Genomic DNA, 17,073 nt, shown 5'->3' with positions numbered 1-17,073 from the left:
ACACCAAGTCACCCCTACTGTGACCAATCTGTGTACAGTAATGTACAGTGACCATTATCAGCTTATTACAGGCCAGTAACACTGTCACCCCTACTGTGACCAATCTGTGTACAGTAATGTACAGTGACCATTATCAGCTTATTACAGGCCAGTAACACTGTCACCCCTACTGTGACCAATCTGTGTACAGTAATGTACAGTGACCATTATCAGCTTATTACAGGCCAGTAACACTGTCACCCCTACTGTGACCAATCTGTGTACAGTAATGTACAGTGACCATTATCAGCTTATTACAGGCCGGTAACACTAAGTCACCCCTACTGTGACCAATCTGTGTACAGTAATATACAGTGACCATTATCAGCTTATTACAGGCCAGTAACACTAAGTTATTACTGGCCGGTAACCCTTTGGGTTCGATTCACAAAGCGGTGCTAACCCAGTTAGCGACTTTAGTCGTGATAACCATTGCACCATGCTGATGAAAAGCCAGTTTAGGCGTGAAAAGTTTAGGCGTGATAAGTTTAGATAAATTTAGATCGCGCACAAAGTCCCACGCGCAAAGCAGCGCCATTAAACTCTATGCGAAGTGCACCAGACTTTGCTAGCGCAAAACTTTTGATCAGCTGTGCACTGCGGTGCTAACCCAGTTGGTGCATAAACTTATCACGCCTAAACGTATCACACCTAAACTGAGTTTAGGCGTGATAAGGGGCTTTTCACCAAGGTGCTAACTGTTAGCACCGCTTTGTGAATCAAGCCTTTTGTGTGACAAAACAGAACAGGGCACTCCAAAGCCATCAGGGTGACTGTACTGTGACTGTTACTAAACTGTCATTAAACACAATTAAGAAAGAAAGTTTTAGATGAGAAAAATCTAACATTTACACCACTAATATGGCCAGTCTGTGATCAGTGACACAGTCATATCAACTAAACATATTCAATATTTAATGTTGATAACTCACCTGTTCTGCTTTCTGGAAGAGGGTCCTCATCTATAGTTGTCCCCATCATGTCACCTCCCTCTGCAGACTGCTGATCACTCCTCACATATGTTTCTTCTTCTTCTTTGATCACTCTTATTATTAAACCTTCCTCTATAGACTGCTGATCACGCCTCACATACGTCTCTTTTTCCTCCTCCTCTTTAATGGTCTTCATCATCTCACCCTCCTCCATAGACTGCTGATCATTCCTCACATATGTCTCTTCTCCTTCCTCTTTAATTGTCCTCATCATGTCACCCCCCTCCATAGACTGCTGATCACTCCTCACATACGTCTCTTCTTCTTCCTCTTTAATTGTCCTCATCATATGACTCTCCTCCATAGACTGCTGATCATTCCTCACATAGGTCTCTTCTTCTTCCTCTTTAATTGTCCTCATCATGTCACCCTCCTCCATAGACTGCTGATCACTCCTCACATACGTCTCTTCTTCTTCCTCTTTAATTGTCCTCATCATATGACTCTCCTCCATAGACTGCTGATCACTCCTCACATATGTCTCTTCCTCTTTAATTGTCCCCATCATGTCACCCTCCTCCATAGACTGCTTATCACTCCTCACATATGTCTCTTCTTCCTCCTCTTTAATTGCCCTCATCATGTCACCCTCCTCCATAGACTGTTGATCACTCCTCACATATGTCTCTTGTTCTTTGAGCTCAGATCTTATTTCTGAAAAGGATAATAAATTATATATGAAATATATTAGTACTAATAAACAAAGAACACAAAGTAACAATTTGCTGGGGGCTGGTAATCTCCCATAGACCAGAGGAGCTGACAATTTTAAGCTTGTGAGCTGTTTCAAAAATAACAAATTGAAAATGATCTACCACGCAGAATTTACCTACAGATGCAAGCCACAACTGCAGCACATGCACAATGGCAGTCCATCAGTGATTACCACAAGCCACAACTGCAGCACATGCACAGCGGCAGTCCATCACTGATTACCACAAGCCACAACTGCAGCACATGCACAGCTGCAGTCCCTCAGTGATTACCACAAGCCACACATGCACAGCAGCAGCCCATCAGTGATTACCACGAGCCACAACTGCAGCACATGCACAGCGGCAGACCATCAGTGAATACCACAAGCCACAACTGCAGCACATGCACAGCAGCAGTCCATCAGTGATTACCACAAGCCACAACTGCAGCACATGCACAGCTGCAGTCCATTAGTAATTACCACAAGCCACAACTGCAGCACATGCACAGCTGCAGCCCATCAGTGATTACCACAGTCACAACTGCAGCACATGCACAGCAGCAGCCCATCAGTAATTACCACAAGCCACAACTGCAGCACATGCACAGCTGCAGTCCATCAGTGATTACCACAAGCCACAGCTGCAGCACATGCACAGCAGCAGCCCATCAGTAATAACCACAAGCCACAACTGCAGCACATGCACAGCTGCAGTCCATCAGTGATTATCACAAGCCTCAACTGCAGCACATGCATAGCGGCAGTCCATCAGTGATTACCACAAGCCTCAACTGCAGCACATGCTCAGCGGCAGCCCATCATAAATACACATTACAGCAGTACAAATTAGAAGTAGGAAAATGTAACAAATAAAGAATTTAAAAAAGGCAAAATAAATAAAGGAATTAGTTTTCTGTGAACCCCATCAATAAAGTACAAACATACATTTTTTTTTAAATAAAAACCAATGAAGGTGAAAATAGTTTTTCCCAGCACATCCTCAGGACAGCACCCCTCCTTGAGATTTGTCTCCTTCCCAGCTTTAGACAGGTTGCTATTAGCATAAGATTTGAAGGGAACCTAAACTGAGAGGGATATGGATTTTTTCCTTTCAAACAATACCAGTTGCCTGGCAGCCCTGCTGATCTTATTGGATGCAGTAGTGGCTGAATCACACACCTGTCACAAGCATGCAGCTAATCCAGTCTGACTTCAGTCAGAGCACCTGATCTGCATGCTTGTTGAGGGGCTGTGGCTGAAAGTATTAGAGACACAGGATCAGCATGAGAGTCAGGCAACTGGTGTTATTTAAAAAAAGGAAAAATCCATATCCATATCTATATATATATATATCTACATATATATATATATATATATATATACACACATATATATATATGCTTAGGCATTTCTTTTCAGTTGTTTTCCCTGTTTGGAGGAAGCTAGTGAGGACCTCCCTGTATACATTGGGCAGAAGGGATCAGTGCAGGAGTGCGCATATTTCCACATGCCAGAAGTTCTATCGGAAGTCCGCCTACTTGTCATGTGATGGCGTCCCACGTAGCTTTTGTCTTCCAGCCTGCCGATTTCAGCATATATCTAACCAGTGACAGGTAACACAAACTGCGGCTACAGCTGGTAACGGACATTCGGTTACTGCTTACTGGACAGTGAGCTCATGCAAGTATACAGGAAATCTAGCAGGTTTCTGAAGATCATGAAGCCAAGTCATTCATGTTAAATAAGGTGGCATGAAACCCATTCTATAATTTGAACCCTCTGTTAATGTCTTGAACTGTTTCATAAATGTGTACTAGAAATGTTTCTTGGTTCATTTTTGAAGTTACCCTTAAGAATAAGAAATATAAAATGTATGAAAATGTTTAAAGAGGTTCTGTGGAAGGGCTCAAAAGACAAAATGCAACACTTACCTGGGGCTTCTATCGGCCCCCTGCAGCTGTAATGTCTCGCGCCGTCCTCCTGCGATCCTCGTTTCCCCGCCGCCAGTCCCGGTCTAATATCCGTCTAAATAGACGAATAGTGCGCACTCCCGCACGCGTCACCGGGATGTTTTCTTGTACTGTGTCTGCGCAGTAAGCTCCCGATGACGGCCACGGCTGCAGTCTAGGTAGACGCTAGATTGGAGCGGGACCGGCGGCAGGGAACGGAGGATTGGAGGAGGACGGCACGGGACATGACAGCTGCAGGGGGCCCTATAGAAGCCTCAGGTAAGTGACGGATTTAGACTTTTTAACCCCCTCCACAGAACCCCTTTAAAACATTAACAGAGGGATTGAATTGTGGAATGGGTTTTGTGACACCTTATTTAACATCACTGACTTGGCTTCATGATCTTCAGAAACCGGCTGGACTTCATATATACTTGCATGAGCTCCATCCTGCTGATCACCTGACATCTAACTGCTAAACAGTAACCAGCACAACTATCATCTTCCTGTTTACTATTTACCTGCATACCTCATTCAGCAGTCTCAGTTTAAGTATTTTACAGGAGGACTGTTTCCTGGCCTCACTGAATTTGAAAGACTTCTGCCTGCATCTGCCAATACATCTCAGATGGCAGCAATTCTGCAGGTTTGCAATACAGTTACAGGGAGAGGTAAGATATTTTTCATTGTAACGCTTTACCATTTGGGCTTGCATCTGCTCCTTGGCTATTTACTAAGATCATGGCAGAAGTTTGGACAACCCTCAGGAAAAATTTAAGCCAGATAATAGCTTACCTAGGTGATGTACTAATTTGGTGATTTTCTGTGGCCTGTGTGTGCCCAGGCACAATTCTCCCTGTCCTATCTACAATCCTTGGGGTGGTTAATTAAATGGGACAAATCTTCCCTTCAACAATCTATGGAATGTGTAGCAAAAAAACTCCACTCTACCGCATACGTTAATAAAAGTCCGACCTTTATTGTGCAGACATGGACGGCAGCATCAATAAGCTTACGCGTATCGGAGCACAGCGTGGCTCCTTAGTCATAGTGGAGTTTCTTGGATACACATTGGTGTTGGGCGTCTGCATCTTCCGCTCCTGCACTATGAAGGTTTTGGGTGGTTGTAGTGGACCTTCCTTTATGGAAGGTTTGGGGTTTAATATTTGTACAGTAGAAACTATTGCTACCAACCAGGAAGGTTTTGATGATTCTACACACTTTTCTCTCTTTTCAGAATACAGGGGTAATATCAATAGGAAAGGCCAAGGCAGTTTTGGGAATATTGACCCCCACATTCCCAGCAGTCCAGTGGGGACAACTACACACCACGATCCTACAAAAATGGATACTCAAAGTCTGGAACAAAGAACTTCAGATCCTTAGACAAGAAGTTGTAAAAGTATTCCTCATCTGGTGGCAGAATCCACCTCATCTATCCAGGGAAGTCTATGGCCTCGATTCATCAAACAGTTTGCGGTAAAAATCTGCTTTTCGTTAATTTACCGCATGCGAAATTTCCAAAATGCTTAGTAGTATTCAGCAATTTTTTTTTAGTTGTCGGCAGTTGTTCGTTTAAATATCGCTAGTGTTTGGTAATGATGCGGGTCGGCAGTTGTTTGTTAAAAAAATCGGTAAATATCAACACTAGCAATCTTTTACACAGACACAAACAGAACATTTATATCGCGCTTTTCTCCTGGCGGACTCAAAGCGCCAGAGCTGCCAGCCACTAGGACGCGCTCTATAGGCAGTAGCAGTGTTAGGGAAACTTGCCCAAGGTCTCCTACTGAATAGGTGCTGGCTTACTGAACAGGCAGAGCCGAGATTCGAACCCAGGTCTCCTGTGTCAGAGGCAGAGCCCTTAACCATTACACTATCCAGCCGCTGCTTATTGAATAAAAGACTTTTCAAGTGCATTGTGGGTAAGGAAGGTGCATTGTGTGCTCCATAACAAGTAATAGTTACAATTTAAAGAGAACCTGAACTGAAAATGAAAAGTCAAAATAAAACATAAACATGTCATACTTACCTCCTGTGTCGTCTACTCCTCAATCTTTCTCCTCTCCTGCGTCCTGTTTGTCCTCTGTGATCAATGGAATTTTTTGTCCACCATTTTGAAAAAAAATGGCCATTACCCCATAACAAATGAGCTCATCCATACCGCTCAGGTGGTTAAGGTTCAAACTTCAGCCATAAGTGCTTTTCTAGAAAGAAAACTGGCAGAAGAATTTTTTATCCGTTTCTTTCATGCCTTAAAGAAACTAAGATTGGTTGTTCATTCCAAGCTACCCACATGCAGTGGCGAATCTAGGGGTAACAGCGCCTGTGGCAAGCACTGAATTTGCACCCCTATCCAATTATTCTTATTAAGGTGGCCATAAATGATACAATTCTTCAAACTATCAATTCTCCAATTCAATTGCAAAATCAATTGCATTGATCCCTTTTTCAGATCGATTCCATTAATCTGATCGAATAGGATAGCAGCTATCCTTCCATTAGTGGGCCTGAACAATCGTTTCTGCCCACCTTAAGAAAGATTCCCAAATGTAAAAAAGGGCCATGCTGCTGTGGTGGCTTTCAGGTTATGTAATGGTATCCCACTTTTCCCATCCTGGAATAGGTGCAGCCAGTATAGGTAGCCTAGAATAGATGCCCCAGTCCAGGTTGCCAGGTATAGGTGCAGCCAGTATTGATAGCCACGTATCGGTGCCGCCAATACAGGTTGCCAAATATAGGTGCAGCCAGTATAGGAAGCTAAGAATAGATGCACCAGTCCAGGTAGCCAGATATAGGTGCAGCCAGTATAGGTAGCTAAGAATAGATGCACCAGTCCAGGTAGCCAGGTATAGGTGCAGCCAGTATAGGTAGCAGGTATAGGGGCCACTGCGGGGAGGGGGCTCACATCACCCTCCCTCCACATGGGCCCCCCTGCATGGCTGGAGCGCAGCGGTGTGTAATAAACTCACCCGATCGCTGGCTCCACACGGTGTCCCCTCTCTCTCCTCTCCCGATCTCTGTATGAAGTGTTGTTACTATGGGAAGAGAAAGAAAATGGCTGCCGGCGTGGGACACGCTACATGGAGGAGCGATCGGGTGAGCAATTGCACTCCTGACAGCTAATCCAGTCATGCAGGGAGGCGGGGGGAATGTGGAAGGAGGGAGGAATGATGTTGGCCCCCTTCCCACTGCTTTCCGGGGGACAAAACTCCCAATAACATAGGAGGTACATTGCTGGCAGTTAAAGCATTTACCTGCCACAACATGCCTGGTACGTGTTTGGCAGTAAGGGTTAATATTTGCCTCAGAACACAGAGTAGGGACGCCAAGAGCCAAATATAGTGTAGTATGTACTGGTGATAGAAATGAAGTATAAGGGCTGGTTCACACAGGCTTCTGCTCAGCATCTCGTTCAAACGCTGTTGTTTTTTTTTTTCAAAGACTGCCGGCGTTTAACAGCTTAGCTTTTAATGGCTTTCAGGAGAGCGTTGTGTTTTCTGGGATGTTGCAGCAAGAGTAATAAGCTATACTCACAAACCAGGGTTACCTCAAAGGCAACCACTGTATAGGCAGGTGGGGAGATTTGACCTGACTCCACTCAAAAAAGTCGCTCTCTGTAGATGAGGAAAAAAAGGGGGTAACACCCCTTCACCAGGGGTGGGTGACCTTGATATAGCGTAGTATGGATACATAGGCACCAAAAGGATAAAAGTTTTTTTTTAAAGTTTAAAACATGAGGAGGCAGTGGTGGGCGTGCCTCCTCCAAGCAGACACAAATATTGCCAATGAGTTTGTCAAATAGAACAAGGTTATTTACATACATCAGGGGACAATGCAACATGTTTTGCATGTTTGATCTCGCTTCATCAGGCAATAACAGAGTAATAGCAGATATGGTCAGTAGAAGTGGCAGGCACCTCTGTCATGTTTTAAACTTTTTAGATACTTTAATTTTTTTGGTGCTCTTGTATCCATACTACGCAATATTTGCCTCAGGTCTCACTTAAATGCCTGCCGAACAGAATTTGGCACCTTTCAGCATTCTTCATCCATGCAGGACTCAAGGCACCTCCTGTAGGTGGGGATTAGTTGGATAAGGCAGTAGGCAGTGGTCTTTGTTGACATCCGTGCTGAGGGGGAGGGGTGTAGACTTGTGAGTACAAAGCAGGAGAACTCTCTTGGTGAGTATGTGGGTGTGAAGTTAATGAGGAGGAGCTCTGTGTCAGAGGAGCAGCATTTAGTAAGAATGGTAGTGGCTGGGCACCACGCGGAGCTGATGTAGAAGCAGATGCCGCCTCCTCTCTCCTTCCCAGATAATAGAACGTCTCTATCGGGTTTGGAAGAGGCTAATGTTTGGGAGATGTAGTGGGTTATCTGGGGTGTTATTGTTGAGCCAGGAGCTGAGTGACAGGAGCTCATTGAGCTTACTTGGGAGGGATCGGACGTTTGCTAGAAAGATGGATGGGATGGCCGGAGGATGGATAGTCTAATGAAAGCCCCTGCAAGTCTGCCTCTGTGGCGCTCTCTGCCTGTGTATCGGCTCTAGTGAGGAGGTGGATGTGGCCCCAGATGGACTTCTTTAGGGCCCTGGCACCAGGGAACACACCTGAATGGTGTTCCCAGCAGAAGTGCGGTGAGGGGGAGAAGGGGGAGCGCAGGTGGGGGGTCCGTATAATGGAGGTGGGAGTCTGGCCATGCGTTCCTTGGGAACATAGTACATAACTGGAGAAGAACATGGCCCAGCAGACTATGTAGGGAGACAGATACGTATGCAGGCCATCAATAAACAGGAAACGCAATAGCAGTAAATAGTCGATCGATATTCAATCACTAATCACCAGATGGGGAATAAAGCAGTCAGTCACATATTATGTAGGCCTCCAATATAGGTAGCCAGATTTGCCACATATTAGGTAGCCACCCCCATATAGGGAGCCAGACGTGCCCAATATTGGGTAGCCTGGGTTGGGTAGTTGTATGGCAGTTACTTCAAGGGGGATGATCAAGATAGTGACAGGTGTACTGTGCCCTCCTCTGTAACAAAGTATGTCCACCCCGACATCTGCTCTGCTCAATATATAACAATCACACAATTACCTCTTCCATCCGTGCTTTCCCTCCACCTCCTGCAACTTCTCCTCCTGCTACGCCTCTTCCTCTCTTTCGTTTCATTATTTCCAGGCTGTGCGTTCCACCTGGGAGATGTGAGATTGCCATCTTGTGGGGAATATGCTAACTGCAGCCTCTGTGTAATCCTCTCCACTCAGCCATCTAATATTATTAGTGTTACAATGTTTCTCTTCATTGAACAAAATCTTAATTGTGCAGATGCATTTCATTGCTGGAGATGTAGTATGGATGTGTCACCATAGTTACAGGAAGTTACAGTTTCTTACACCAGGAAGAGGCAGAATTTCTGGAGAATTTGTCTGGACTGGGATGTCCAATTTAAAAGGAACCCGAGTTGAACATCAAACACGGAGCTTTTCTCCCTTCACTGCATGCTAGCTATATGGTGGATGATAATGATGATCAGTAAATAGGACAGACAAGTTGGGTGATGTCTACAAATACAATCTACAACAAGCTCTCCAGTCAGGGTCAGACTGCCCTTGTGACTTTCCTCTCCTCTTCCACTCTCCCTCTCTGAACCCTGATCTCTCTAATCCCTCATTCATATCCTCTTGTACATGACCCTGCTAAACAGCACAGCTAAAAAAGACTGGCGGAGCAGACATCGCCTCCCCTCCCCCTCTCAGTCCTCCTCATGTTCATTCAGCTTTCCTGTCCATACACAAACAATCAGATCCAGACTCAACCCTTAAAGAGGAACTCTTCTGTATTTATTTCATATTTATGTGGTTGTACAGCAAACTGAAAGCACAATGTTTCGGGCTACATGCCCTTTCTCAAGTGCTCAACCATCTGAACAAACTGAAGCTTACATATAGACAAACTTACATAGACACACCCCTCCCAGCAATTGGGGGGCGGGCACAACACTTTTCCAAAATTTTAACCCTTACTGTCAAAAGGACAAACACCAATTATAAGAAGCACCTTAAACTAAAGTCCTTGTTGAGGCCGCCGGGGGACTGCGATCCCAGCCTGTCCATCCACCAAGCCTCAGGCCTAAGCAACTCCTTTCTAAATTCTCTTCCCTCATGATGTTGGACCACTTCAAGTACCTGCCACCGAAGCTGGCTCACATTATGATTACATTCAGCGAAATGCCATGCTAGGGGATATTCCCTCTTTTTTCCTGCATCCTTTTCCACTTTCTCTGTTAGTGATTCAGGATTGCGTATATTGCTCTTGTGTTCGTTGAGCTTCGTTTTGATGTCCCTCGAGGTCTGACCCACATAGGGCAAACCGCAAGGGCACTTGATGAGATACACGACACCTCTAGTGTCACATGTGGCAAAGTCTCTGATGGGAATAGGCTTCACTGATCTCATGCTCAGGACATTGGGGCCCCTAATAATACTGTTGCAATGTTGGCAATTAAGACATGGAAAAGTGCCTTTCCTAAGGGTAGCCAAAATTTAATCCTCCCAATATCAGCCCTTACCAATTGGTCTTTGATAGATTTACCCTTACGGTAAACAAATCTGGGTGGAACTCGGCAGATCTGGGCAAGCTGGGGATCCGCCTCCACCAGCAGACAAAACTGCAGGACAGTGTCCCGCAGAATCGAGGACTCCCTGCAAAATGTAGTAATGAAATTTACATCAGTGTCACCATCCTCATTAGATTGTACACTATACGTTCTCAGTGCTCCTCGATCCATTGCTCCCACCTCTTTCTCTAGTTCCTCACATCTTCTCTGATTGTAGCCTCTTGTCACAAAATCCTGAGTCAGGAGTTCGGCCTGTTTCCAATATAAAGTATCATCAGATGTTATACGTTTCAATCGAATATATTGACTCTTAGGGAGTGTCACACTCACCATGGCGGCCATCTGCAACATCCCCAGAGACTTTCCTGTGTGCGCACGCGTGGGAGCTCATTTGCCTTACTATGCTCTCTCCCAGTGCGGCGCGCGGCGAGACGCGCTGTGCGCATGCGCACAAGGGATTGCTGCGCGCGTGCGCGTAGCCGCGGCGCGCATGCGCGCATGTGCGTGCGCAATGTGTTGCGTATGTTCTGCGCATGCGCAGAGCGCTAATTTTGGCGCCAACACTTAGTATAAAAGCAGCACTGCCCTTAGCTGCAGTGCTGCTCGTTCTGACAGTTTGCTGGTGATCTACGTTCCTGTATCTACCTGATTCTGATCCTCATTGTGACCTTGGCCTGTGACCCCGACTTCCGCTGATCTCTGTTTGCCCCGACCTTTGGCTCTGTTACTGGATTTCCGCTGTCTGCTGCCTGCCTCGACCCCTGGCTTGTGACCCCGACCACCGTTGATTGCCGCCTGCCTTGACCTTTGGATTGTGACCCCGACCACTGTTGATTTCTGCCTGCCCCGACTTCTGGCTTGTGACCCCGATCTTCCCGGACCACCACCTGGACTGGATCTTCAGCTCTCATCTGTCCACTGCAACTCCACAATCAGTGTCACCTGTTCTCCTAACCACTCGCTGAGGCAATCCCAGTAGTGACCTGGTAGGGCACTAGGCAGCTAAGTTCCACATCCCCCTCCTGGGGGTGTGGTCCTGCACTCCCCTCAAGGGAGTGTGGGTAAAGACCCGTGGTCACCTAGACTCCACTACTGGGTAACGCCTCTTCCTTCGTGGGAAGGTCAACAGGGACTGAAGAGAGACTCTAACAGTAACGAGCAGCCAAGATGGACACTGGTGGAGCTCGTTCCCCCGTGGAGATCCTTTATGACCTTGTGACACAGCTTCGAGTGTCTGTGGATGAAGTCCAGAGAGGCTACCAGGAGATCCAAGATCAGCTCCGAGGTCCTGTTCCTGCCGCAGATAATGCTTCTGCTCCTGTTCCTGCCCCGGTGGTTCATCCCCCAGCTGATGAGAGGCCAGCCCCAGGAGAGAATGCCACTTCTCCTCCCCCTGAACCAAGATTGCCCTTGCCAGAGCGTTTCTCGGGGGACCGCTCAAAATTCCGCTGGTTTCAAAGTGCCTGTCGTCTGCATTTTTCTTTGTTACCAAGAACCTTTGCCAGCGAAGAGATCAAGGTGGGGGCTGTCATATCCCTACTTCAGGGGGAACCCCAGGCATGGGCTCTTCGTTTGGTGGAACAACAGCATCCAGCTTTACAGAGTCTCAACACCTTTTTTGAGACCATGGCGGAGATCTATGACGATCCAGGAAGAGCTGCTTCTGCCGAGAGCGCTCTTCAGTCCCTTCGGCAGGGAAGAAGACCTGTTGAGGATTACGTGATGGAATTCCGCCGTTGGGAAGCTGACGTCGCTTGGAACGACGCTGCCCTGAGATTCCAGTTTCGTCTAGGACTTTCTGATACCCTTAAGGACGAACTGGCCAGAGTTGGGGTTCCGGACTCTTTAAAGGAGCTTATTCACCTTGCTATCCAAATAGATAGACGTCTCAGAGAGCGACGTTCGGAGAGAACGGGATCTATTAGACCTGCCTGGAGCCTGCCTAATCCGAGGCCTGCTGTTACACCTCAACCGTCCATTCCTCCTGTCTTGGACGAGCCCGAGCCGATGCAGATAGGTCTTGCCCGTCCCGCTCTCTCACAAGAAGAAAGACAGCGTCGAAGATCTGCCAATCTGTGCTTATACTGAGGAGCGTCAGGCCACTTCCGGATCAACTGCCCGGTCAGACCTCCTGGTGAGCTTGAATTTATTGTATGTGCAAGTGGTTCTCCTACTCCTCCGCTTGCTTCCTCTCATATTCCGCTCACTCTGTCGTTGCAGGGACCTCAAGGAAGGAGCGTCACAATTAAGGCCATTGTGGATTCTGGAGCCTGCTCCTGTTTCTTGGATATTCAGTTGGCCCAAGAACTTATGATTCCTACCTGCCGCAAGAGTCAACCCCTGGTCATCCAATTGGCGGACGGATCCGCCATTAGCTCCGGCCCTATCACTACAGAAACTCTGCCTCTCCTGGTCACTATTCAAGAGGAACATCAAGAATATTTGTGTTTTGACCTGTTACCCTCTCCGCTGTTTCCTGTGATCCTAGGAATGCCGTGGCTGAGAACCCATAACCCTGCCATCAATTGGGTCTCCCATGAGGTCTCTTTCCATTCAGAGTATTGTCTACGTTCCTGCTTTCCCCGTGCTGGCACCTGTTTTGTATGGATTCTCCTCAGAAGGATGTCATTCCTGAGGCCTACCACGACTTCCTGGATGTGTTCGACAAGTCTAAGGCGGACGCCTTACCTCCACATCGGCCGTATGATTGTCCTATCGATCTTCAACCAGGGGCCCCCATTCCGTTTGGAAGAACTTACCCGCTATCCGAGCCTGAGACTCTAGTTCTTAAAGAATATATTGAGGAAAACCTTTCCAAGGGTTTCATCCGTCCCTCCACTTCTCCTGCAGGGGCCGGAATATTTTTTGTTGAGAAGAAGGATGGTTCTTTGCGACCCTGCATCGATTACCGGGAGATCAACAAGATCACCATAAAGAACCGCTACCCACTTCCATTGATGCCTGATTTGTTCCGCAGACTTCAGTCCGCCTGTATCTTCTCCAAGTTGGATCTGCGGGGAGCCTACAACTTGATTAGAATCCGAGAGGGTGATGAGTGGAAGACGGCCTTTCGTTCCAGATTTGGGCATTTTGAGTATCTGGTGATGCCCTTCGGGTTATGCAATGCTCCAGCCACCTTCCAGCATTTCGTCAACGATATCTTCAGGGATTACATTGACTACTTCATGGTGGTTTACTTGGATGACATCCTCATCTTCTCTTCTTCCCAAGAAGAACATCGCCTGCATGTACGGAAGGTCTTAGCCCGCCTCCGTACCCACGGACTTTATGCAAAACCTGAGAAATGCGAATTTGACCAAGTAAACGTGCAGTTCTTGGGCCTAAAGATCTCTCCAGGAGGAGTCGAGATGGACCCTCAGAAGGTCACCGCTATCTTGGATTGGCCAGTCCCTGTGGATCGTAAATCAGTCCAACGTTTCATTGGTTTTGCCAACTTTTATAGGAAGTTCATCAAGAATTTCTCCCAGATTGTTGCTCCCATTACCCAGTTGACCAGCACTGCTCGCTCCTTTCACTGGACTCCTGCGGCCCAATCTGCTTTTGAAAAGCTTAAGTCCTGCTTCACGTCTGCCCCCATCTTAAAACATCCTGATCCAGCTAAAGCTTTCGTACTGGAGGTGGACGCCTCAGAGATTGCTGTGGGGGCCATCCTTTCTCAGCGATTTGGCCCTAAAGCCATCCTTCACCCGGTGGCCTTCTTTTCACAGAAATTAAACACAGCAGAAAGGAATTATGATGTCGCTGATCGTGAACTCCTTGCCATTAAGGCTGCCCTCGAGGAATGGCGATATCTATTGGAAGGGGCAGAACAACCAATCCTGATCCTCACAGACCACAAGAACCTAGAATACTTACGTTCAGCCAAGAGACTTAGGCCACGACAGGCCCGATGGTCACTCTTCTTTTCTAGGTTTAACTTCCACCTAACCTACCGTCCCGGATCCAAGAATACTAAGCCCGACGCTCTTTCACGGATGTTTCAACCTGAGTCAGTCCCCGATCCGACCCCGGAGAACATCCTGTCTCCGCAACACTTCTTACTTCTACAATCCAGCCTCATGGAACTTATCAAGCAGACTTCCTCCCGGATTCACCCGCCGCTGGATCTCCCACTGGAAGAGGGACTCTATTACTTCCAGAATCAGGTCTTCGTTCCCCCAGAAGCCCGTATGGCGGTGCTTCAGGCCTGCCATGACCACAAGTTAGCTGGACATTTCGGGGTCAACAAGACTCAAGAACTTGTTCAAAGAAAGTTCTGGTGGCCTGAGTTAATTAAGGACTGCAAATCCTATGTCACCTCGTGTGAGACGTGTGCCCATTCCAAGACCACCCGTACTCGACCCTGGGGTCTTTTGAATCCTCTTCCTATCCCAACACAGCCATGGAGAGACATTGCCATGGATTTTATAGTGGACCTACCTCCCTCGGAAGGGTTCACCACCATCCTAGTTGTGGTAGACTGCTTTTCTAAGATGGCCCATTTTTTGCCTTTTAAGCATGTGCCCTCAGCTGCAGAGACGGCTCAAGTTTTCATTCAAGAGGTTGTGCGACTTCATGGCTTGCCATCCAGTATCGTATCTGATCGGGGGTCACAATTTACTTCACGATTCTGGCAGGAACTCTGCAGAGGTCTTCAAATCCAACTTTCCCTCTCATCAGGGTACCATCCACAAACCAACGGCCAAACGGAGAGAACCAACCAAACGTTGGAACAATACATCAGGTGCTTCCCTTCTGCTTCCCAGGATGACTGGTATTCTCTACTGGCCACCGCCGAATTTGCCTTTAATAACTCGGTTCATTCATCTATTCATCAGTCTCCGTTCTTTATTAATTATGGGGTTCATCCCGTGTTTCTGCCTAGTCTGGATTCCTCTTCAGATTGTCCTGGAGTACAAGAGAGGATTTCTAGTCTACAACGTAACTTTGACACTGTCCACAGTATCCTTAAGCAGACCCAGGAGAAAGGAAAAAGGTTTGCGGACAGGCTTAGAAGAAAAGAACCGGATTTGTCACCAGGGGACCTAGTCTGGCTATCTACCGTCCATCTAAAGCTTCACTGTCCCTCAAAGAAATTCGCCCCAAGGTTCATTGGTCCATTCCCTATACTACAAAAGATCAATCCAGTTGCCTTCAAACTGACTCTTCCTGCCTCCCTCCGGGTCCACCCGGTGTTTCATGTCTCCTGCCTAAAGAAGGTGTTTCCTAACAACTTCCCTGGTCGCTCCTCTGATCCTCCTCAACCAGTCCTTGTTGAAGGTACAGAAGAATTCGAGGTAGAAAAGATTCTAAATAGCAGGAGAGTGAGGAATTCCCTCCAGTACTTGATCAAGTGGAAGGGGTTTGGAATTGAGGAGAACTCGTGGGAACCAGCTACTAACATTCATGCTCCTGCACTTATCAGAAGGTACCACCGAAAATTCCCTGACAAACCAGGTCCTAGGGGCACCCGGAGGTTGCCCCTAGGGGGGGGGGCATTGTCACACTCACCATGGCGGCCATCTGCAACATCCCCAGAGACTTTCCTGTGTGCGCACGCGTGGGGGCTCATTTGCCTTACTATGCTCTCTCCCAGTGCGGCGCGCGGCGAGACGCGCTGTGTGCGCCATGTGCGTGCGCGTGCGCAATGTGTTGCGCGCGTTCTGCGCATGCGCAGAGCGCTAATTTTGGCGCCAACACTTAGTATAAAAGCAGCACTGCCCTTAGCTGCAGTGCTGCTCGTTCTGACAGTTTGCTGGTGATCTACGTTCCTGTATCTACCTGATTCTGATCCTCGTTGTGACCTTGGCCTGTGACCCCGACTTCCGCTGATCTCTGTTTGCCCCGACCTTTGGCTCTGTTACTGGATTTCCGCTGTCTGCTGCCTGCCTCGACCCCTGGCTTGTGACCCCGACCACCGTTGATTGCCGCCTGCCTTGACCTTTGGATTGTGACCCCGACCACCGTTGATTTCTGCCTGCCCCGACTTCTGGCTTGTGACCCCGATCTTCCCGGACCACCACCTGGACTGGATCTTCAGCTCTCATCTGTCCACTGCAACTCCACAATCAGTGTCACCTGTTCTCCTAACCACTCGCTGAGGCAATCCCAGTAGTGACCTGGTAGGGCACTAGGCAGCTAAGTTCCACATCCCCCTCCTGGGGGTGTGGTCCTGCACTCCCCTCAAGGGAGTGTGGGTGAAGACCCGTGGTCACCTAGACTCCACTACTGGGTAACGCCTCTTCCTTCGTGGGACTGAAGAGAGACTCTAACAGGGAGTCCATTAATCAATTGTTTTCGGATAGCAACTAGTGGCCAATAGGAAACCATTCTTGTCCGTATTTTTGCGATATAAATCCGTCTCGAAACCGTCGCCTTTCAATCTAATTTCTACGTCGAGAAAGTGAAGCAACTCCGCACTATATTCCATTTTGAATGTAAGAGTGGGATGTTTCGTCTCCCGGGAGCATCCGAGGATACTGCAGAGTCATTGACGACCTGTTCTTTGGTTGGACGAGGTCTGAGGAGGCGCTTGGCCTGTTTTTCCAAGAAATCAATACGAAACATCCCATTCTTATGGTGGCCATACATGGTACAATAAAAACGTTCGATTATCCCGTTTATTCGATCTAAATGATCGAATCGAATGAAAGTTGAAAATATTTTTTTTCCGCTCAAGAAATATGAAAGATTATTCAGTTTTTTCGAGAAAAATCAGATCGGACATGCTGGAAAAATCTTTATATTCGATCTAACGGAATGATCGAACTAATC

The 17,073-nt window shown here is 47.3% G+C and overlaps 1 protein-coding gene across 2 annotated transcripts in view; it reads right to left on the bottom strand.

The window, feature by feature from the left end:
- LOC137535363 (zinc finger protein 585A-like) overlaps positions 1-8,799 on the bottom strand; it is an 83,708-nt gene extending 74,909 nt beyond the window's left edge. For both annotated transcript variants that reach the window (XM_068257194.1, XM_068257192.1), the window contains exons 1-2: positions 8,778-8,799; positions 972-1,685 (exon numbers count right to left, since the gene is read on the bottom strand). In XM_068257194.1, coding sequence (XP_068113295.1) covers positions 972-1,629 — 658 coding nt within the window. In that variant the 5' untranslated portion in view covers positions 1,630-1,685; positions 8,778-8,799. The remainder of the gene's footprint in view (positions 1-971; positions 1,686-8,777) is intronic.
- Positions 8,800-17,073: the final 8,274 nt, after the last annotated feature.

Source organism: Hyperolius riggenbachi, chromosome 10, assembly GCF_040937935.1.
Source record: "Hyperolius riggenbachi isolate aHypRig1 chromosome 10, aHypRig1.pri, whole genome shotgun sequence".
NCBI lineage: Eukaryota > Metazoa > Chordata > Amphibia > Anura > Hyperoliidae > Hyperolius > Hyperolius riggenbachi.
This window is presented reverse-complemented; position numbering and strand designations above follow the sequence as displayed.